The 22506-nt window shown below is 56.0% G+C and overlaps 1 protein-coding gene across 2 annotated transcripts; it reads left to right on the forward strand.

The window, feature by feature from the left end:
- The first annotated feature begins 608 nt into the window (after nt 1-608).
- Nucleotides 609-21302, forward strand: LOC142018983 (cathepsin F-like). 2 transcript variants are annotated; one of them, XM_075005283.1, is made up of 14 exons: nt 609-849; nt 6651-6770; nt 9177-9261; nt 11350-11450; nt 11979-12054; nt 12708-12821; nt 13047-13192; nt 14846-14942; nt 15702-15782; nt 16243-16362; nt 16856-16920; nt 17413-17503; nt 18057-18115; nt 18577-21302. In XM_075005283.1, the coding sequence occupies exons 1-14, from the start codon at nt 652-654 to the stop codon at nt 18649-18651; spliced, it is 1428 nt and encodes a 475-aa protein (XP_074861384.1). In that variant the 5' UTR covers nt 609-651; the 3' UTR covers nt 18652-21302. The 2 variants fall into 2 exon arrangements, with proteins under 2 accessions (XP_074861384.1, XP_074861385.1); XM_075005284.1 differs by having other exon boundaries at nt 610-849; nt 9177-9252.
- Nucleotides 21303-22506: the final 1204 nt, after the last annotated feature.

Raw genomic sequence — 22506 nt, forward strand, 5'->3', positions numbered from 1 at the left:
CCCTTCGTTGCTGTTACAGATCCAGACTAACACGACTACCCCTCCGATACTTGGCACGATTAAATAAAGAATTCATCTGAAATCAGCGAGACAAAGCGTCAGTAAGGATAAGTGCACAGTAGTGTTTTTAAAAAGGAAAAAAGAAAAATCAAAGGAGGAAGTACAGTACCCCGGGGTGGGAAAAGCTGGTGCCCCTTCTGCAGCAGGAGAGCTAGAGCCCAGCCTGGATTGCAAATCCCACGTGAGCTAAGAGCCTGGTGCAGCTGCAAAAACGTCCAATATTCTGCAGCGTGAGCAGGCGTTTTCGCGGGGCAATTGGCCCAGCCCTCGGCTGCAGTAGCCGCTCTCGCTGGGGGCAGCTGTGCCAAACTGGAACGAGTGCCGGGGCTTTGGGAAAACCGAAGGAAACATAAAGGCGGGGCGGGGGGTACCCAGCAGCGGGGGGGGCCGCCCCTGGCTGTTAGCCAAGTGGGGCTCCGCGGGGCTGGTCCTGCTCCCCAGAAGGCGCAGGCCTGGGCCTCTGCAGAGCTCCGGGCACAGAGGGGACTCACGTGGGGGGCGGGGGGCTCAGTCCCCGCCTCCAGGGGCGGGCCCGTGTCTCTGGCAGCGGCGCGCCCCACGCGCGGAGGCGGCGCTCGTTCGGCGGCCGGGATGCTGCTGTGGCTGCTGCTCGGGCTGCTGCCGCCGCCGGGGGCCGCGCCGGGGCCCGGGGCGCTGCGGGAGCTGGAGGCCGGCCGGGACCCGGCGGCGCTGGAGGCGGCTCGCTTCGCCCTGGAGAGCTACAGCCGCGCCGCGGCGCAGGGCGGGGGACCGGCCCGGCTGGGGGCCATCCGGCGGGCGCAGGCCCAGGTGAGGGGCCGGCCGGGGGGTCCGCACGCGGCAGCCTGGCGGGGGGCAGGGCCCGGGGGACTGGGGAGCCGGGTAGCCGGGCTGCATCCTCCGGCCTCTGCTGCCGGGGGTTGGGGCTCGACGGGGCGCAGGGCTGGCCCCGGCCGGCGGCCTCCTGATGGGGATCAGGGGAGGGACCGGAGGGGACGCGAGGGCTGGGGTCTGGGGTACCAGGGCTGGTGGGGCTGTGGGGCGTGTTTATGCGGGCTGCGGGGGAAGCCCGGGGTGTGTTATTTGGCACAGGCTGTGGCTTGAGTGGTATACCTGAGGATATGCGCAATGATCGTAGAGGGCCATTGGGTTAGGTGGCTGGGATAAAGGCAGAAGGGCAAGGGCGTTTACACAGCGGCCTGGTCTGCGCTGGAAAAGTCGGTCATCTTTATCTCAGTCCGGGCTGGAAGCCCTGCCCCTAAGGCCGGGGTAGGTCAACAGCAGAATTCTTCCATCTGCCTCAAGGAGGAGAGTTACTTGTCTGCATCCATGGTGTCCTGGGGCGCGGTGGAGCTGCTGCAGGGTTTCACGCAGAGACAAGACCTGAGGTATATGGATTCTAGGGCTTGTAGGTTGATAGGATGACCTATAACCTGGGCTAGGTGAGGGTAAGTCCTGGGGTAGAGACTATGCAGTAAAAGTGGTGTCATTTGAGTGAGATGGACTGAGTGGGTTATAACCAAACAAAGCAGCAGTCCTGTAGCACTTTAAAGACGAACAAAATGCTTTGTTAGGTGATGAGCTTTCGTGGGGCAGGCCCACTTCTTCAGATCTATATAATTTCCAGGGCAGACCCAAATATACAGCACAGAGGTCCAAAAAAATTGAGTGGGTTATGGGCAGGGGTACAGGGTTAAGAGTTATGGGAGATGGAGGTTGGGTGATGCAGATTAGATAAGGGGCAGGTCATCGAGTGAGCCATTCCTTGCCACTCATTCTCAGGTTCTGGCAAACGGAGGCTACAGATACCAAACCAGCCCATCTTTGCTAACAGCTGTTGATGGACCAACCCTCCAGGAATTGGTCTAGTTCTTTTTGATGCCTGTTATAGTCTGGGCCTTCACAACATCTAGCAAGGAGTTCCATGTGTGTACTGGGCATTGTGTGAATAAATACTAACTTTTGTTTGTTTTAAACCTGCTGCCTGTTAATTTCATTGGGTGACCCCTGTGTCTGTGTGATATGAGGGATAAATAGCACATCTTTGTCTAGTTTTTCCATATCAGTCATGACTTTATGGACCTCAGTCATATCTCCCCTTTGTCTTCTCTTTTCCCAGCTGAAAAGTCACTCTTAGCAATCTCTCCCCTTATGGAAGTTGTTCCACGGCCAGTAATTTTTGCTGCCCTTTTCTAACTCCCATAGATCTTTTCTGAGATGGAACAGCTACATCTGCATGCAGCATTCAAGATGCGGGTGTACCCAGGGATTTATATGGAGGCACCATGATATTTTCTGTCTAATTATCTGTCCCTTTCTTAATGATTCCTGACATTTTGTTTGTTTTTTGACTGCTGCAGCACATTGAGGGGATGTTTTCAGAGAACTCTCCAAGGTGACTCCAAGACCTTGCTCTTGAGTGGGTAACAGCTAATTTAGACCCCCACCCTTTTATATTGCGCTTGCAAAGGGGATATGATTTCCAATATGCATTACTTTGCCTTTATCAACATGAAATGTCGTCTGTTTTGTTGCCCAGTCACTCAGTTTTGAGAGATCATAATGTAGGTCATCACAGTCACATGGGGAATCTGCTGTAGGTTGGAATGTTACTGAAGCACTTGGGGCGATATCTGAACTGAAAAATGAATTCAGTTTGGTGTGGATCTGAGCTCAGTCATATGGCCTGGCCGGTTCTCCGAGAGACTAAAGAGAGAAACAGGAAGATGTTTGAGTTTGGGTGGTGTCGCATTAGTACCATAGCGCTTGGCTCAGTTGAACCTGATGATTCAGGAGGAACAGCACGTGAATGAAATCTGCAGAGCAGCCCTGATAGTGGAAGCAGCTGGAAATACCGTTGAGAACAGAACTAATGCAAACACTAAGTGGTGGTAGAAAAACTGAGCTTTTTCATGGTGATATTGTACAGTTAGTGCACATGAAAGGGACGTTCATCTAAAACCCAGATACTCCGGGGGAGGGAGCATGTATCTTATGCACCAGCCAAAGTGTTTTCCATCAAGATAGGGAAGTATGTATGCCATTGCACAGGGCCCTGGTAAGGTGTCATTTAAAATACTATGTACCGTTCAGTTCTGGTCACCCACCTTCCGCAAAGATGAATTCAGAATGGCCTGGGGCAGAGAAAGACTCCCCGGCTGACTGAGGACCGGAGAGCCAGTCATACGAGAGGGCACTGAAAGAGCTGGGTCTGCTAAGCCTGGCCAGGGGCAGGTTGAGAGGGGACCTGGCTGCTCTCTCTAGGCACAGTGGGGAAAAGCCCAGGGACAGAGAGAGGCTATTGAAGCTAAAGGACAGGGTTGGCACATGAACAAATGGGCATAAACTGGTCAGGAGTCAACTAAGGCTGGAAATAAGAAGGTTTGTGCCCGTCAGATGAGTGAGTTCTGCAACAGCCTGCCCATAGGGCAAGGCGAGCAAGGTAGGGCAGCCTTCAGGGACCTGTGTGATGTGTATGTATGTGGGGCTCCTGCTGAGGGTAACCTAGGCAACCAGGTGACTCCTCTGGACTGCAGACAAAGTGGGAGGTGGAGCCTGAGGGGTTTGAACTGGAACTGGGAGTTGGGAAGCAGTTGGGCTGGGCTGGGCGAGAGAGAGACAAAGGAGGGGGCAAGGCCCTGGCTCCAGGGGCCCCTCGGGGCCTCCTCTCCCCAACATGGATAGGACTGGCTGTCTCTGCCTGCTGTACTGACACCTCTGTGTAACTTGTGTCCTGTGGGCTGATAAACCCGCTGCTCTCCTGCTGAGTGAGAGTCAGTCCTGCCTGCGGTGCCTGCAGACGCGGTGCAGAACTTGGGAACCCCTGAACCCCATCACACCCTGCACTCCAATTGATTTAAGCATCTGCTGGCCAGGCCCCACTGTCGGTGTGCTCCCTCGGGCACTGTGCTCTGGCTGGGCTGGCTCAGCTGTGCGCGGTGAACAAACCAACTCCACTGAGGGTGAAGCTGGGTGAGTTTTGGGCTGGATTCTGCCTGGGTCTGCCTTGGGTCCTGGACTCGATGACCGCGGGGGTCCCTTCCCCCTTGTGCTGTTTACTGACTTAAAAGCAGATAAGGGAAAATAGACCACCGGTTTCGCACGTGTGGTCATTGACCTGTGAAAGTGCTCATCTAAGGGATCACTGAGGTCTGGAATATGGGTTCATAAAAAGGATTGGCCATAGATACAGCTGTCAGGACTATTTAGCGTTATCCAGCGTTCCCTGTAAGTTGAGCTCGTACGTGGCTGACCAGGAGAGATTCAGACGCCACCCAGCTGATTAGCAGAGTGCCCACAGCCACCGTCCACCGTGGGCACTATGTGTTTCTATTGGTGGTGAACCTCTTCACATACCTTGGTGCATGCAACAAAATTTATTCCACCCATGGATAGAAAAAAATTAGTGGGAACCCTGACGTTGTCCTGTGTAACGGTGGCAATTTTGGAAGGGAGCAGAGCCTCGTGCTTCAGAGCTTAAGCTGATCTCTGTTAAAGACCAGGGTGAGAATTCCTGGGTTGCGTGGGAGGTTATCCCATATGTTCATGCTGTGGGTTCTTGTACCATCCTCTTAAGTACCTGGCTCTGGCCACTGTCAGAAACAGGACTTCAGCTATGCACACTTTGAGTCTGATCCAGTCTGGCAGCTCCTGAGCAGGTCTCTCTTTCAGGATAGCCCTGGCAAGGTACCCCCACCTCTGTATCAAGGCTAGGCCCCTCAGCGCTAGAGACAGCTCATTTCAGAACTGGCAGGGCGTAGAGTGCTGGGGCTGTGCAGAAGCCAGCCTGTCACTAAACGTTATGTCCTGCTTCCCATGACACCCAGGAGATAGAGCGTAGTCAGAGTGCAAAGAGTACCAGCCACATCCCCTGCTACAGGGGGCTGGGAGCAGAGAGCCTGGCTCTGCCCCGAGCAGTGCAGGAGATATTCCCAAGGAGAGCTCACTTCTGCACCAGGGCGCCTATGAGAGTCACTTATACAAATACTAACTTTGAGATCCCTTTGCATGGAACCTCTTTCTGCTTACGAAGCTCTGTGCAAAAACATGCAATTAAGCCTTAAGATGCTGGTAAACGAGAAGCTGAAACAATTTGTTCACCCTTCCCCCCCTTAGCCACAAATAAAGCTGAGCCAAGTGTTCTAAGCTAACAGGAGACTCGAGAGATGAGGAACTCCCCGCCCAGGCCAATATACATGTAGTCAGCTGCTGTTACTGGTGTGGTGTCTGGCGTCGGTTCTGCTCCCTGCTGTGTTGATAACCTTTGGCCGCCTGCGTATTTGCTCTCTCCAAATGCCAGTGCTGGCTCTGCAGTGAGCCTGCACCGCAGATTTCTGGGGGCCCCCAATAACCACAAATCAAGTGGGATACGAAGGAACTGCAACCGGGTTTATTGTCATTGAGGTATGGGCTTCAGCCCCCTGAGGAGTCTCCAGTATGACTCCTCAGTTTACGCTGAGCCATGCGTATGTCCTGACGATGGACACAACTCAGCTGACAGCAAGGAGGCTCTGTCATCCCCTAGGTTGCTCGACACAGCCCCTGTTACGCACACTTTTATACACAGGTATAAACAGATTACGTATTCCAGGTGCCTCCCCTGACTGTAATAAATTGATGTCTCCTGTGACTGCTCGTTAACTTATAGGTGGTACCATCAAAGAAACACTATCCCTCACTCTGTCATCCCGACCCTGAACTTGGGTCTGAGTGTCCTAGCATGATGTCCTCATTGTTTGGGAGGAGTATGTTAGAGGTGACCTTACCTCCCTGGAACGTGTGTGTGTATCACTGAGTGCTTGGTCCTTCGGCATTGTCCTTTACCAGCCCTGCTTGGTCAAATGCCTGAGAGTGGAGCCTGCCTAGGTCACAGCTTTTGCTTTAACTCTATGTTGTTCAGGCTGTAGGCCGTTAGCTTTGCTGTATGTTAACAAAGCATTGACTCTTGTTCAGGCCTTATTCTTTCAGGCCTCACAGCAGGCCTTCTCGTTACTACATTACAGAGGGTAGCTCTGATTAAGCCAGAGCGCCCAAATGAGCAGCGTGCCTGCAGTAGCTGGGGCCAGTCGTCCAAATACAATCCTGTTGGAGATCAGATATATGCACTGAAATGGGCTCTCAGGCTAGCCACTTGGGTGCGTTCCTAGGACCTGATACTCCTATACCAGGGTGACCAAAGTTGGGGGTGAGCCTCGTTGGGGGGGGTGAAGTTTCAAAAGCGGGGTGCAGCATGATTGGCTGCTATGTGTCAGGCTCATCAGTCTCATTAAAAATGTTGAAATATGTTACTGTTTTTATGTCTGTACACTCACATCTGTATCACGAAAGTTTTTCAATTCTAGGTCCTTATTTTCTTACACCTGCCGAAAGGGCTTTTTTCCTATCAATGTAACCAAAATTTTCATCGGTTTGGGTGACATCAGACAGGTTGGGGTGGCTCTGCTAATTGCAGGGATGCAAAGTGGGGCCTAACATAAAAAGTTTGCTCTCCCCCGGTCTGCACCATTCCTCGTGCTGGTACGGTTATACTTACTGGAAGATCGACTCTTTCAGGGTCAGTCTTCCAGGGTTCAACTTAGCGTGAGTGTCCAACGTCCATGCTCTGTTTGCAGGTGGTGAATGGGATCAAATACTACCTGGATGTGACCTTGCTGAAGTCACCCTGCGGCCAGCGTGGATTCACGAGCCAGGATGCTGCTGCCTGTGACCATTCAGCAGAACTGGAGCAAATAGTAAGGACCGGGTGGTTCTGTTTCGCCTGCGTGGTGCTACCCCCCGGCTTTGGAGGAACCAGCCCCCCCAATGGGGATCTCACTGCCTCCGTTGGCTGAGCCGGTGGGGTTCCAGCACTCCCGTGCCAGGCTGTGAGCTCTCTGCAGTCAGCCCAGCAGAGAGGCGCTCCTGGTAAAGGGACTTCCACGCTGTCTGGGGATTCAGGTATCTCACCCAGCCTTAGCAGTGACACGCAAACAGTGTTGTCACAACAGTCAACTAGGACATGGTGTAGGTCGTGCTTCAGTCGGCATAGAGAAAGGAAGGTTAAGGCTTAGTTCAGGTTGGTTCTGGCTAGTGCAGAATCCGGCTAAGCTGAAGTCACTCCAGATTCAGGCCATCTCTCTTTCTCTGTGTGTGTCCAGTGTCATTGATTGGCTGCAAGGTGACAGCTCAGACTCGGTCCAGCAGTCAACTCCTGTCTCCCCACCTTGCGCCTTCCCAGTCTCCTGTTCTGGAGTTGGGGGATCTTGCTCAGCTTCCCTGCTGAGAGGAGGGGAAATCCATCTGCTTCCAGATCATTGGTGGTTCGGTGTCTGTGTCCTGGGGCCTGGGTTCGCTGCTGGCTTCTGGGATTCTCCGCTGGTACGGGGTTCATGCTTGGGCAGTCCTTTTGGATGATCCATTTGGGCTCAGCCAGTGAGGTGACAGTCACACTATGTCACTTCGCCTGCCCTCCCTCACCCACTGGACAGCCATGCAAAATATAAGGGAAACTGAGGCACACATTGGGGACATAAAAATATTGTGGCAAAATCCTGTTTCATCACTGGGCCCATTTAATCAGACCCTCCCACTAGTAACAGGTCCATTAAACTGGTGTGACCCTAGTTTCACATCGCTGATGTCCACTGGATATGGGACAGATCCTGATCTGCACACGTGTGGGTTTATCCCGCTGACGGCAATGAGGCGACCCTGGATTGACACTGATCTCACAGAGAGCAGGATCTGGTGCTGAGATATTATGAAACACTGCCTTTCCCCCTCCCCCAGTAACTCCGGCGTTCTGAAATCAGAGGCATCTGGCCAAGGGCCACACCTCCAAACGGGTAGGAGCCCAAAGCATACATTTAAATCGCATTGAATAGAACAGGTATGGCTGTATGGCCGGCAGGTTACTGCAGCTCTCAGCATGCTTTGCTCCATCTTGATTCAAGTGGAGGTCATTTACTGTTGCTCATGGCATCCTGGGATCTGTAGTCTCTGGGTCTCTTGCGAGAAGGCAGGTGTGTGGGGAGGTGGTGGACACATGGGGAGGTCTCACTCAGATGCAGTAAGACCAGGGGGTCATGTCTGGGGACTGGATTTGCCAGCTCTCCATTGGGATTCTACAAAGGGATTTCGTTCCCGAAGCATGATGCGGGACAGAAGTCTGGAGGCAACTTCCCTCCCTTAACTACCGGTCTGTGCACACACCCCTCTCCTGTGCGAAAGCATTCCTTAGGGGCAGCATGCGGCACTGGAGAAAATGGGGGTGAGGGGACTTCATAGAGGCAACAGTATAGACCTGGGATCTGCCTATTTCAGAAGCAGCATCACTTGAGCTACAGGAGAATGGCTCCTGGCCGTTTACAGTACAGGGGCTAAGATAACACAGTTGATTTCTCTTCTGCTGACTGAAATCCAAAGTACATGCGCACACATCAGTGCCAGTTTCTTAAAGTATGACAGTGGAATATCACAAGCAGGCAGCAGAGCGAGGGCTCTGGGTGCTGGCTCTGAAACTCTAAAGAGGTGGATAAGAAAAAAGGGAGAACATTATGGCCATACAACCCAGAGTCCAGTTACACTGTAAACAATCGGTTGGTCTGTGTTTATCCTGCGTCAGACTCTCCGGTCTTTGTCCCATGAGCCAGGCCTCTGGCTGTTGAATCCTCTCACTCATTGTCTTGTGACTTGGCAGGAGCCCAAACGCGCTGTAACTGGAGGATGTTTTTATAGCTTTCATTAGCAGAGGATTAGCTGAGCAACTGGGGGTTCAGCCTGCTGGCGGGAAGGAGAGGGCTGTGGGGTGAGATTGTGCTTGTCTATGGCCCCTTTCCTTTTAGCTGAGGACCTTAGAGCGTTTTAGAAATAAGCTGGTGTGACCCTAGGGTTTGGGGAAACTGGCCCCATTTTACAGAGTACAACTGAGGGGCTGAGAGACTTCCCCAGCATCCTACGTTAGGGCGGAAGTAGAATAGAACCCAGGAGTCCTGACTGTCCCAGCCCTTCTGTGTTAACCCCAGAGTCAGGAGCAGAACCCAGGTGCCCACCCGCCCCCTGCCCGTCCACTTGTCCCCGCTGCCTCCCCACAAGTTTCTGTAATGCTTACTTATGAAACCCTAACGCAAGGACCGATTTTTCTCTCCCTCTCCTGGCAGTCTTGTCACTTTGAGGTTTGGAGTCAGCCCTGGATGAACCGGAAGAGGCTGCTGAAGCAGGAGTGTCGTCCAGCTGGTACGGCAGGTCTGCATGGGTGTTGTCTGCTAAAGAGCCCGTCAACAGGAACATTGAGTCTGAAACCAGAGCCAGGCCCCTCCATACCCTGGGCCAATGTATTTCCTGGCTGGTTCCGGAGGCTGCGATCCATTTCTGGCCATTCCAGAATCCTGTGGCACTGTGCCAGAGAGCTGGCTGGTCATCCCATCTCCTGGCCAGACTCCAGCTTGGAGGCTTCCGCTCTGTTGACCTAAACTCCCCCCTTGCGGGTTCCATTGGCTGACAGATCCTGTCCTCCCTTCCCTGTTCCCAAGCAGCACTGCTGTGCACTGGTACAGGGGGGTCTTGTCTCACCCCAGAAGGGGCTGCATGTCCCCGAGCCCTCCCTTGGTGAGGTGACTTCTGGGATACAGTCTCCAGTTTGGCACACGCACTGGGGAAAAGGGGGTGACTGCTGTGGAAAGGGGTCAGAGAAGAGCCAGAGGATTCATGGGTTCTAAGGCCGGAAGGAACCCCCATGATTTCTAGTCTGACCTGTTTAACACGGCCCACAGGCCGGCCCTGGATTAATTCCTGGTTGACCTCAAGCAGAGCTGTTTGAAAAAGCTCTAGTCTTGGTTTAAACGTGCCCAGTGGTGGAGAATCTACCACAGCCCTGGTAGTGCTTAGATGGCCCGTGCATCAGGGGACGGTATCACAGCTGCTGTTCCAACAGTTAGTCACCCTCACTGGTAAATGGCGATTCCTGTTTCCGGGCTGAATTTGTCGAGCTTCGGCTGCTGGCCTGAACAGTTGCTTGTCGGGAAAGCCTGCCTCGAGTGAGAGACCAACCCCCACTGCAGACCCACACTTTGTCCTGGAGCTCTGCCGGTTTGGCCGTCTGTATAACACAGATAGGGTGTGTCTACACTTGCATTTCTCTTTCGAAAGAGGTATGCAAATGAGGCAAATAGACAATGCAAATGAGGTGTAAATTTGCATATTCAGCATTCTGTTTCAAAAGAGCTTCTTTCGAAAGAAGAAAGCCAGTGTAGACGCTGCTCTTTCAAACGTAAACCCCATCTTCAAAAGAATCCTTCCCATTAAATAAAGGGAAGGATTCTTGCGAAGATGGGTTTACTTTTGAAAGAGCAGCGTCTACACTGGCTTTCTTCTTTCGAAAGAAGTTATTTTGAAACTAGAATATGCAAATGAGGTGATGAGTATGCAAATTTGTCATTTGCATTTTGATTTACCTTATTTGCATACCTCTTTTGAAAGAGGAATGCAAGTGTAGACACACCCATAATGTTAATAACTGAGGTAGTGAGGCCCTCTGAAACCTCACGCGGAGCCTGTTTCCTGGAATAAAGGCACCAGAGTAGCACATTCCCCTCCCTGTATGGTAATCACCAGTCTCAGCACATGTGTCCCAGTATAACAGCATGTGCATGCGGGGCCAGGGCAGTACTGCATTAACAGACCGGTACTGCTGTAGTACTACATGTTCGTGCAGGGCCTGAGCCCCTTATTTGTTGCATTCAAGAAAGAGAAGGTGAAGAAGTGCCTGGAAGCCAGGCTGCAAGCGTGTCCCCGGGGAGGAGAATTTGGAAATCAGAGAGCCCATGGGCTCAGCAGAGAGAGCCCCATTCCGCTCCAGAGGCTGGGGACTGAAGCCAGCCGAGATCGGCCTAGCAGGGAGGTAGATGGTTATTAACAGAGAGGGCTTTAACCAATGGAACAACTGTCCGAGTGATGAAGGCTCCGGCCTGTCCCTGTAGTTTTTAGGGATTGGCTGTCTCTCTGCATCTGTGCTCCAGCTCCCAGATAGGAGCTGTGGGCAGGGAAGAACCTGGGGAGGTTCCCTGGTATCAGCCATGCAGGAGGTCAGAGTGGTCCCATCTGGCCTTCCAGTCTGAGCATGTAGAAGAGCGATGGTGCCCTCCAATGGCTCCCGTGGGGATAAGGGACCTACTGCTGCTGCGAGCTAAGGGAGCTCACCTTTAGCACAAGCCCTCGAGGCTGTTGGGCGTGAAGAAGATGGGCCCTGGCCGTGTTCTCCGATGCAGGTGAGATCTGTGCGCCAACCACAGTGGGGTAACTGCAGCCCCCTCTGCCGCCTCCTTTGCTGTTTAGAGCCATCAGAGAAGGTCCAAAGTGCAGCAGCCCTAGACCCGGAAGAGCCGGCTCCTGCCAAGGTCCCAGAAGAGCCTGTTCGCTGGGAGGCCCTCGCCCAGGTGAGTGGCTAGCAGCCTCGCTCCTTCTCTCCAGCCTAGCATGTCCTGTCCCTCCAGAGACCCCAGTCGCCCTTCTAGTGATGTAAAGCCATGGCTCTGGCCCAGCGGGGAGAGTGTGTGGGACTGAAACTAGGGCACACAAACCCTCTTGCTACCAGGGTATGGCAGGAGGGGTGGGTTGGAGTCACCTGGAGCAAGGGAGCTGCTCTTGGCTGTGTTTCCCCTGACCCCTCCCCGATACGCTGCTTATACCTCCTACCATGCTGCTGCCCTGGCTGCCGCATCCGCCCCCTTGCCACACTGCCCCTATGCCGTGTCTCTGCTCTGCACTTGTCACCAGCCCTCATGGGAAGCTTGTGTGGGCTGATGAGCCCTGCTTGGGAGACAGAGCTGCTGCAGCAAGAGCTGCAAATGGGTCCACAGCACCCCCTACAGCCAGATGGGCGCCACAGCCTGGCTTCCAGCTGCTGTCGCTGCCGTACCCACTCCGGCCTTCCAGGCCTGAGCCTCTCGCCTTCCTGTCCCTAGAATGCATCGCTCCAGCTGATCTCGCTGTTCAAAGACTTCCTGGCCACCTACAAGAAGCGCTACAAGGATGAAAGAGGTGAGCCTCAGCTGCTGCAGTATCTCTCAGGCCCCCTATCCCAAGAACCCTGCACACTTGCGGCTATCGCCGGACGTCCTTGGATCTCTGCGTCCACGGACGAGGCCTTCCACGGATCGTTTTTGCAGGGGCGGGTACATGTTGAACCTCTGTAATCCAGCCCCCTCAGGACTTCACCAGTGCAGAATGAGAGACTTTACTGAATCATGGGACATCATATTGTTAAGTAGCATTACCAACACTTCCGCTGCTGACTGGGCTCTTAGATGACATTTAGGGGTAAATTACAGCTTAATAACAGCACAGAAGACTGAGAGCCAGGACTGGTGGCTGGAAACAAACTTTCCAGGACCACGGGAACCTGGGGTACATCCATTATAAGTGGTCACCCAGCACACTAAAACCACGCCGGATTACGGATGTTGCTGGGTGAGAGACTTCCAGATTAGAGAGGTTCAGCCTGGTTTTATATCCATGCAGGGATGTACTTATTCACCCTGCAGAACCCTGAAAGCTACCTCCTGTCACTTCTTCAGCCCTTCCCAACTAATCCTTTGCACTGGCTCCTGCAGCGCTGCAGGGAGCCCCCATATGTTGTCGGGCACGCTCCCTGTCTCACGATAACTCTGCCTCCCTGGGTCCATCCTGTGTAGAAACCGAGAGGCGTTTGCAGATCTTTGCGGAGAACCTGGAAAAGGCTCGGACCATCCAGGAGCTGGACCAGGGCACAGCCGAGTACGGAGTCACCAAGTTCAGCGACCTGACGGGTGAGAGGGGCAGGGGCTTTGTGCCCACACAGCTGGGCAGTGCCCCCTATGGGGAAAGGCTAGGCGCTCCCGGCTCTCTTTGCAGCTGGGAGGGGCCAGGGCTGGAATGGCCAGGAGCTATTCTGCAGCATCCCCTGCCAGGGGAAATAATAGGCGAGTACACTGGGCTCCCGGTGTCTCTTACACCCTGGGCATTCTACAGAGCTGCCTTCTCTCTCATTACAGAGGATGAATTTCGCTCCCTATACCTGAATCCGCTGCTGGCTAAACTCCCGGCCCGGCCCATGAAACCAGCCGCCATCCCCAGCGACCCGCCTCCTGCTGAATGGGACTGGCGGGAACACGGGGCTGTCACTGACGTCAAGGACCAGGTGGGTTTCCACAGTTACATTAACCTACCTCCCCGACAGCAGCAGCTTCTGCGCTTAGGCCAATGTAATCTGCTGTGACTGTGTCTGCCATGAGTGGCTAGACCAGGTACAGCAGCTGCGTCTGCTAACGCTTCTGAGCCAGTTTATTTTCCCTTTGTGGGCTGCAGGCATAGCCTATAGTGTGTATCCAGTACTAGCGCTATGGCCCAGGTATGTTACGTGGGCCACAGCTCTGTGCTGATTGGGCCGCAGGTAGAGCCCAGGCTGTAGAGCAGCGGTTCCCAGCCTTTCCAGTGACGGAACACACTCCAGCGAGACAGACAGTTCCACCGCGCGCACCCTTTTTCAGCTGGATCAGTTGCTGATAAACGTCACATTTACTGACATGTACTGTCGTGACAGACTTACCAGGGAGGTTTGCAACGCAGTACAGTAGACCCCGTCTTGTGCAGGGGTTGCATTCTTGGACAACCCCGTGTAAGTCAAATTTTGCGCAATTCGGGGGAGCCAGGAAACTGGTCACTGCTGCCCTGATCAGTTTCCTGGCTCCTGTCAAGGGCAGTAGCTGCTGCTGTAAGTGGGGTCAGCCCAGAGTCAGGCTCTCAGCTGCTGCCACTGACAGGAGCGGGGAAAGTAACCTGGGCAGGAGCCCTGGTCAGTTTCCCAGCTCTGCAAAGGAGGGGAGTGGGGAGCCAGGCTGCCTGGTTCCCCCTCTCCTCCACTCCCTGGAGCCAGGAAATTGACCAGGGCTACTGCCTTGGTCAGTTTCCCCACGCCTGCCTGTGGGGGCTGCCCCCACTGACTGGTGCAGCTGCATGGTGGTGCAGCTCAGCATGGTGGTGAGCCAAAGCAGGTCAGAGTCGTGTTAACCTGAGGTACACATAACTCGAGTGCGCGTATCTCGGGGGTCTGCTGTACCGCACGCAACCAGCTAAACAAGGATCAAACGCATTAATGTTTCAGATCTCCCACATAACACACGGTCTTAGACAGCGAGGGTAGCCACGTGTTCAATATCAGTGCCCTGCTGGGGATGAGGGGCAAACGAGTAACCTCTGAAAATTTCAGTGGTTACTCAGTTATTCTCAGGGCAGCTCCAGAGAGCAGGCTCCCTTCTCTGCCAGCCTGTTGGAGCCAGGACAGGGCATTTAAACCATGTCCCAGCTCCACTGGGCTCCCATCCCCCAACTCTTCCCCCCTTACCAAAGCAGGGAGGGGGGGTGGGCTCCCTGCCAGCTTGTCTGGGCTGGATAGTGGCATTTCAGCTGCTTCCCCCGGCCCCGAGCAAACAGGGTCCTGCAGGGTCGGCATTTCCCCTTGCAGTGGCTCTGCAGAGAGCTGCGCCGACAGGAAATAGACGAAATTTCACAGCACGCTTGGTCAGTTCTCGTGCCACACTGATGTGTCATGGCCCCCTGGCTGAAAGCCGCTGCGGTAGAGGCTCAGGGCGGTGGAGCCAGAGGGCATGTGACCCTTCCAGGAATGGTCTGTCTCAGCTCAGAGAGCACAGGCAGAGGGCCTCTGCTGGGAGAGGCCAGGACTGGCGTAGCTGGGAGCTACCAGCATTCCCGCGCCACGTCTGGGAGGGACTGAGGGTGCGGGGCACTGAGGTGTCACTCGTGGGCCATCGTCTGTCTGGGCTTGTGTTTCCAGGGCATGTGTGGCTCCTGCTGGGCTTTCTCTGTTACCGGCAACGTGGAAGGACAGTGGTTCCTGCGCAGGGGGTCTCTTGTCTCGCTCTCGGAGCAGGGTACGTGGCTGGCGCTTGCGGGGTAGGAGCCAGGGCTGGGCTGTGATGGGCATGGCGGGGGGGGGGGTCCCTTATCCAGGGCCCTGGGGCTCTCCCAGCCTGCACAGCCCAATCTTACCACAGGGGAAGTTCCTTGCATCTTGAGCTGTTTAGCCAGGAGTGGGCCTGCGTGGTCTGGCTGCTGCCCAGAGAGCCTGGACGTGGCTGGGTTTGTCAGAAGTCTCTGTCGAGAGTCAACCCCCCACCAGAGGGAAGAATCGGAGCTTGCGTTGATGAGGGGGGGTGGGCTGCTGGGCACAGCTTACTGGGGAGTAGGGTCAGGGTGTGGCAGCTTTGGCTCCCTGACCTCCCCAAAGGGGCGAGCTCCACTCTGGTTTCAGCCCTGTCAGCAGAGCGGGGCCGGTGGTAGAGCCAAGAGGGGACCCTGGTGCAGTGAGCTCTAACCAAGAGCCTGACTGAAGTTACCCCATGGCCCTGTTGTCCCAGGCACCGGACGGACGGACAGACGCCCCTTCCCTGCAGGGCTTCTATTCTAACTAGACCAGGGTTGGGGAGAAAAATGTGTCGCCCGCGAAGGAGAGAGACAAGCAGCAGCCAACAGAGGGGTGGGGCCAGCTCTGGGGCCAGCAAAGCTTTCGGAGACCCTAACGCAGCCCGGGATGTGGCTGCAGGTGGCCGGGGGCCTCCCAACTAGGAGGCTGCTTCCCTGCATGGGTGGGAGCCTGAGAGCCTCTGGTCAGTGCCGGTCTCTCCCTGCAGAGCTGGTGGACTGCGATGGACTGGACCACGCCTGTGGAGGGGGGCTGCCTTCCAATGCATATGAGGCCATTGAGCTGCTAGGTGAGCTCAGGACCAGCCAGAGTTCGGTGCAGGGCGGTCGAGGCCTCGCCCTGACGGAGGCAGATAGGTGAAGTTCAGGGGCTGGGCAGCTGAGGATGAACCGCAGGTGTTTGCTAGCTGGGGTAGAATAGAACAGCAGGGGCTGCAGGGCAGAGCTAAGGCAGGTGGGCGGGGCTGGCTGAGGGGGAGCCCAAGGGCTGGAGGAGCAGGAGCTGGGGGTCGGAATTGGTTAAGGGCTGGACTGCGGGTGCGGGAGGGGAAGTCCAAGGCAGGGGTGATGGGGCTGGGGGCGGTTGGAGGTCAGTGGCTGAGCAGTGGGTGGGGAGCCCGAGACCAGGGCTGCAGGTCAGGCTTGTGGGACGAGGCCGAGCTTTCCCAGACCCCCGTAGTTTAGTGGGGCGGGATCTGTCTCCAAGCCCAGGTGTTATTAACGCTCCCTTCCCGGGGATGCTCCTTCCAGGTGGCCTGGAGACAGAAGGCGACTACAGCTACGAGGGCCACAAGCAGAGATGCAGCTTCTCTACCGACAAGGTGGCCGTCTACATCAACAGCTCGGTGGAGATCTCCCGGGATGAGACCGGTGAGTCCCACTCCTGCTGCTGCTGCCCGGCCACCTCCTTCCTCCCTCTCTGGGCCTGGTGCGGGGAGGGCAAGAGACTGACCTGCCCTTCCCCACAGCTGTGTTCTGTGTCAGGGGAGTTTGGGACCCCCTCTTGTGCCAGGCACTGCACAGCCAAAGACTGGCCCTGCCCCACAGAGGCTGGAAGGGAAAGGCAGACACGCAGTGTGGAGAAGGTCCATAGCCCAGTTCCCACAGCCCCAAGCCGGAGCCCTTTCCACTAGGCCACGCTGCCTCCTCCCCAGGCCAGCCATCACCAAGCCTCTGCTCGCTGAGATGCATATGCCAGACCCTCAGCACACCTTGGCTGCAAGGAGCACAGGGAACCTCACAAGCCATGTGAGGCTAAGACCCCTTGGGAGCTGCCGGTGCCTGGGCGCACCTGGCGTTGCGCTGCCCCTTCCCAGCCAGTGCCCCCAGCACAGGGCCAACTCAGCCCTCCTGTCCGTTCCAGAGATCGCGGCTTGGCTGGCGAAGAACGGGCCCATCTCCATCGCACTCAATGCTTTCGCCATGCAGGTCAGCAGGTGCTTCGGGGCAGAGCCGTTTGCTCCCGCCTCCGTATAGCCTGGGGGGATTCCTGGGGAGCTCATTCTGGCTGGTTAGTTTCAGCCTGGCGCATGCTGGTGGGGACGCAGCCTGGCTGCTGAGGAGTTGCACCCTGAGCCTGGGGCCCTCAGGGAGGGGGTCAAGCCTGGGACCTGAGTGCTAGTCACAGCCAGGGGTGTCAGAGCCAGAGGGATGCCAGAGAGGGAGCTGCTGCTCCCATCCAGCTGGGGGCTCTCCCCTTGCAGGAGGTGCTGCCGCAGTACCTGGGTGTGGCACTAGGTGGTGCTGTGATGAAGGGCAGGTGCACTTCCCATGCCAGAGGGGGTCACATCTCAGTCCCAAGCCAGGGGTCCTTGTATAAACATCTCCATGCTCCACCCCAGAGGCAGCTGCATCTCAGTGGTTCTGTAGGCCTCTGTACGGTTAGTTGGCTAAGGTCATGCTTGTCTCCCTGCTCTTCAGTTCTACAGGAGGGGCGTCTCCCACCCCTTCAGGATCCTTTGCAACCCGTGGATGATTGACCATGCTGTGCTGTTGGTGGGCTACGGGACACGTAAGTGATGCTTGTCTGGAATCCACCCCACCCCTGAGGAACAGCTCATGCCTAGGCTCCCATAGCCCCTGTGAGTTGCTTCGAGCACCATCCTGGCTTCCAGTGAGGATTCTGAATGGCACCGGCTACCCTGGAGCAGGCAGTTCTCATTGCCACCAGCATGTGTCACCGTTGAGCCAAGCCCCTGGTGGTTCAGCCCTGTCTCAGGGACTTGTACTGACCAGGGGCCCAGAGAGGGGAGGAACTAGCTCCAGGCCAGAGTGAGTCTGGCAGAGTCAGAGAGAAGCCCAAGTGTCTTAGCTGGTAGTCCCGGCTCTAACCACTAGACCCTGCACCCCTGCCAGAGCTGGGGATAGAAGCCAGGAGTCTGTGTACGATGGTGACTGGTGTCTATGGAATCGCTTACGACAGAAGAGGCAGCAGGGACGCAGGCAGTGCTGGCTAACGATGTCACCCCTGGCCCATGGCAGCCTGGGCTCTGTCCCTGCCATGGGTCAGGTCCAGCCCTCTAGCCTCAAGCTGAGCCTTCATAATGGCTCTTTCTCCCTTCTAGGTGGCCGCACCCCCTTCTGGGCCATCAAAAACAGCTGGGGCAAGGACTGGGGTGAGCAGGTGAGTCCGTGGAGGAGAAGCTGGTATGTGGGCTGGGCTAGGCGCGGCTCTGGCCTCTTGGTTTTGTTCCTTTTCTCCCAGTCCCTTCCCCAGCACTGGCTGCCCGGCTTTGCTGGCCATCCCCAGCCCCCCTCCAGGGAGGGGAGACCAGACATCCTTCCAGCCGCAGTTCAAGCTGGCTTCCCTCTGTCTTCTCCACATGTTCCCAGCCTGGCCGAAGGCCCCAAGATTATCCTTGCAACCCAGACTGGGCAGCGGTGGGTGGGAAAGGGAGACTTCAGCAGGGCTGCTGGGCACAGACCTGCCTCTGAGGGGCTCCTGGGATTCCTGGCCTGCATCACCCATTCTCGCCACACGGGGGCGCGCAATGCGAAGTGAGGACCAGCAGGTGCTGGGGGACGAGGCCAGCAGCTCGGCTGGGAGATGGAAACCCACCCATGCTCTTTTTGTCCTTTTTCCAGGGCTACTACTACCTGTACCGGGGCAGCAGAGCCTGTGGGATGAACACCATGTGCACCTCCGCTGTGGTGGTCTAGCCGCTGCAGGGGCCCGGTCCTCCCCCCCCCAGCCCCACCTCCCTGTGACTCCCCTCCTCTGGGTCTCGCTACACTGCCCTGGCTCCCAGCACCTGCCGTGCTAGGCCCTGCTAGCTTCCCTGGCGTGTAAGAGAGGGGCATGAGAAGGGAAAGAGTCCGGGCTAAGCTGTGGGAGGTGCCACTGTGTGGAAATGGGGAGGGGTGTGGGAGCGACTTACCTGGGGCTGGCTGATCAGCAAGACTGCATGGGGGGTGGGTATGCCAGCAGGCGCGTGCTCATGCGTGCGTCTTGAGCCCTGGTCTGGCCCCTGTCCCGGAGGGTACGACCCAGAAAGAGTTTGGCTGGGATTTCCGCTGCAGGATCTCTCCCTCTCCCAGGGCTGCCTCTTTGTTGTAAGCTCTCCTATTGAGAGGGCACCTGGCTTTCCCCTGCGGAGATGTGCGCTCCTCCCACCCCAAACTGAGCTCCCTGGGGCAAACTGAGTGGGCCAAAGGCCACCTAGAGCGGTATGCTGGCGGTAAGGGAGCTGCTGCCCAGCCTGTGGGACAGGCCCTTGGGACTCCTCCAGCCAGGGATTTGTGCAGTACCCTGGAACTACGCACTGCCTGTCCCTGTGTTCTGCCCGCCTCCCACACTGAGCTGGAGCCAGGGGTGCAGGCTCCCAGCACCAGGGCTGCTTGTCAGCCGAAGGCAGCTCGCTCTCTCCTGGCAGGAAAAGGCTGGTGGATATAACGGAGCTCCTGCCGGTTGTGCCTGTTCCCATCAGGCCAAGGGATGGAGGTGGCGTGGGAGCAGTTTGTGAAGCTGAGAATGTGAATTTCTGTACACCACGCCAGGGCCTAATAGTGACACACCCCTGTCCCTAGCTGCAGCTGCTGCTGCTCTCTGGAGCGTGCATTTTTCTGACTGGGTCTATTACAGGGAATCACTAAAATAATGCTCAGACGGGGCATTAAGCCCATGACACTGGCCTCCGCACCCCTTCCCCCCTGAAAAGATTTTTGCTCCCATCTCATGTCTCAGGGCCAGGTTTACAAAAGCTTCAGTTTTGGGGGTGGGACCTTAAAGGTTTACCACCAGCAGGCCCTTGAGTCACACCCCCCACACCTTCCACCACCCGACTGTCACTTTTGGAAAACAACTGTGGTGCCCCAGATTCTCCTGGCTGCCAGGGAAACGCAGGCTGGGTCAGCAGCTTTGAAGGATCAGAGAGTGGATTACAGGATACAGCCAGGTCTGGTCGTGCAGCAGCTGGTGGCCCAGGCAAGGAGCAACTTTGGTGTCTCCCTCCATTTGTTACACTTTGGACAGCACAAGAACACCAGGAGGCCACCTGGGTCACCGGCCCCGAAACCCAGCCCTGGGTACCGCAGCTTCTGTTTAGCTGGGATTGACTCCCCTGGCTCTCTGAGGGCTCTCCTGGTGCTGCCAAGTGAGCAGTCATCCCTCTGGGCTTCCCTTCCAGGGCAGAACAAAGGAAAAGCTCTGCTAAATTCCTAGAGCTCAGCGCTGGCACCAGCTTGCATGTAAGCAGGACTGGCCAGCTGGGGAAGCTCTGGGAGGCAGCAGCTCTCTGCGAGGGTGGCAGCTGAGAGTACTGCATTCTGGGAGACGTAGTCCTCCAAGATCATCACCCGTGCTCTATTTTTGAGCCACTTGGATGTCGCAATTTTGCTATGGCGAATCCCAGCTACTCTGCAATGCCAAACTGGCTTTCTCAGGCTCCCAGACAGGAGTGTTAATATCCTGCTTGGAGCTGGTTGGAAAATGTTTAATGGATTTTTTTTTTTTAAATGGTAAGAGCTCAAACAAAAATGGTTCTGGAAAGCTGTCAAATTGGGCTTGGTCAGACACTGTCTCCCCTTATGCAGTATGCTCTTCCTGCCTTCTGGCTGACCCCAGTGCCTCATGGGAATTGTAGTTTAAGTGCCTCTTGTGCCCTTTCTCTGCAGGCTGGGCTCCTGGCTCAGAGTAACCTCCCATTGTGCCCTGAATGGTGTGTCAGGGGTAAGGCTGTGAGTTTGTCACAGAATTTGTGGACTCTGTGACTTTTAGGGACGTCAGTGACTTCTGCAGGCTGTAGCATCCGGGGTGGCTGGCCCATGGTGGGGTTGTGCAGCCTATAGGCCAGCCTCACCGGCTGCTGCTGAGGCAGTCTCGGGCCACCAGCTCACCCTCCCCCAGCAGCAGGAGTTTGGGTGTTAAAGGGGGCTCAGGGCTGGGGTGTGGGAGGAGCTGAGGGCACTTTGCAGCTCCTTCCTCAGGGGGCTCCCCAGAAATAGCAAAATGTCCCTCCTTCAGCTTCTAGCTCTCCTGCCCCCACCTCCAAGCACCGCCTCTGCAGCTCCTATTGGCTGCAGTTCCTAGCCAATTGGAGCTAGGGAGGCCGTGTGCAAAGCCTGGTGGTGCAGTCCTCTCAGCGCTCAGGCGGGGGGGGCTGCTGCTTCTGGGGAGGCTTGGCCTGGCAGCCTCATGAACTCTGCTCCCCAGCACCAGCAGTCATCCCAGGTCCTGTGTTGCTAGCCCGTCCCTCCTCCCCCAAGATTTTGTCAGGGTGCGTACAAGTCACGCGTGCTTTTGTTCACGGCCCATGGCTGTTACTAAGAGTGTAAGTGACTGAATGAGAGTCTTTGGAGGGCACAGTCCAGAAGGGAGAACAGGGACATGAGGCAACCAATCTGCACTCCCCTGCAGCACTGGAAGCAAAGTATTTAAAGGGCGCTGGGGGTCTGGGTTTTGTGACGCAGAAGCAAACAAAAATCTAGATTGTTTTCACGCACAACAAACCCCTCAGCTGAAAGTTCGATTTCCTCCTGACAAAACAGGCACTTTGGACAACTTCTGCCCAGTCTCTAGATGGTGTCTTTGGCAGCCCGGTCCCTGCCCATGCAGGGGTAAACGTCATCTACACTAGACTGCCTGGCTTCTGCTGCTGGTGCTGGACAGTCTGTGGGCAAGTCCCTTCTCCTTCGCTGTACAGCAAATGGGGTCTATTCCCTCCTGCCTGGGTGGGATGCACATTCCGATAGGGAGCCCTTTGGTTAGTGACGTGTTATTGTCAGAGGAGGTGAGCAAAGCTGGGGGGAAGCCCTGCGGCTGCCTGTATTCCCCCCCCCCAGCACTGGCGTAAGTCCCCGGCAAGAGACGGGCGAGTAGGCCTAGCTGTGGTCTCACTGCTCACGCCGTTCTGTTACCTTTGCTGCTTTCCATTTCACAAAGCCCCATGTAGCATGGCTGGCGGTGGGAGTTAACACTGCAAGAGGACTGCTGCAGTATTTTCCCTTGCAGGTCTGCCGGGCCAGGTGCACTGTGAAAGTTGGTTAGCACAAGGCCACGGGGCAGCAGCCTTTTGCGATCCTGCTTCCTGCCTGCCCTGGAAGGCTCTGATCCTTCCTGCGTGTTACCAAGTGAGTGGGGTTTTAGGGCTCTGCGCTCATCAGCACCAGCCCAGATCTCTCCTGAGCAATAAAGCTGCTGGTTGTTGGGGTATTTTTTCCTCCCCCTGCTCTGGAAGCTCAGGGCTTAATTAGCTGATCAGGGTTTCTGGCTCGAGGCCTGAAATGGCACAGCTGGGGCTCTGGTGGTTTGTGGGACTGAGCCCATGCTGAACAGAGTGGTCCTGTGTCTCCATTAGATGGCAGCAAGGAGGCGGTGCATGCACCTAGCTAAGCTCCCAGGCGTGGCAGGAGCGATGGGCTTCGGTTTGCTAAGCACTTTACTTTTGGAGGATGTTACAGAGGTGAGGTTTTGTGGGGCAGGCAGAGCTGGGTTTTCCCCTTTGTCGTTTGCACGGAGAAAAATTCTGCAGGTTCTTGTGACAGGAAAATGCGAAGGGCTGTTTTCTGTGCCTGAGA

Source organism: Carettochelys insculpta, chromosome 11, assembly GCF_033958435.1.
Source record: "Carettochelys insculpta isolate YL-2023 chromosome 11, ASM3395843v1, whole genome shotgun sequence".
Taxonomy (NCBI): domain Eukaryota; kingdom Metazoa; phylum Chordata; order Testudines; family Carettochelyidae; genus Carettochelys; species Carettochelys insculpta.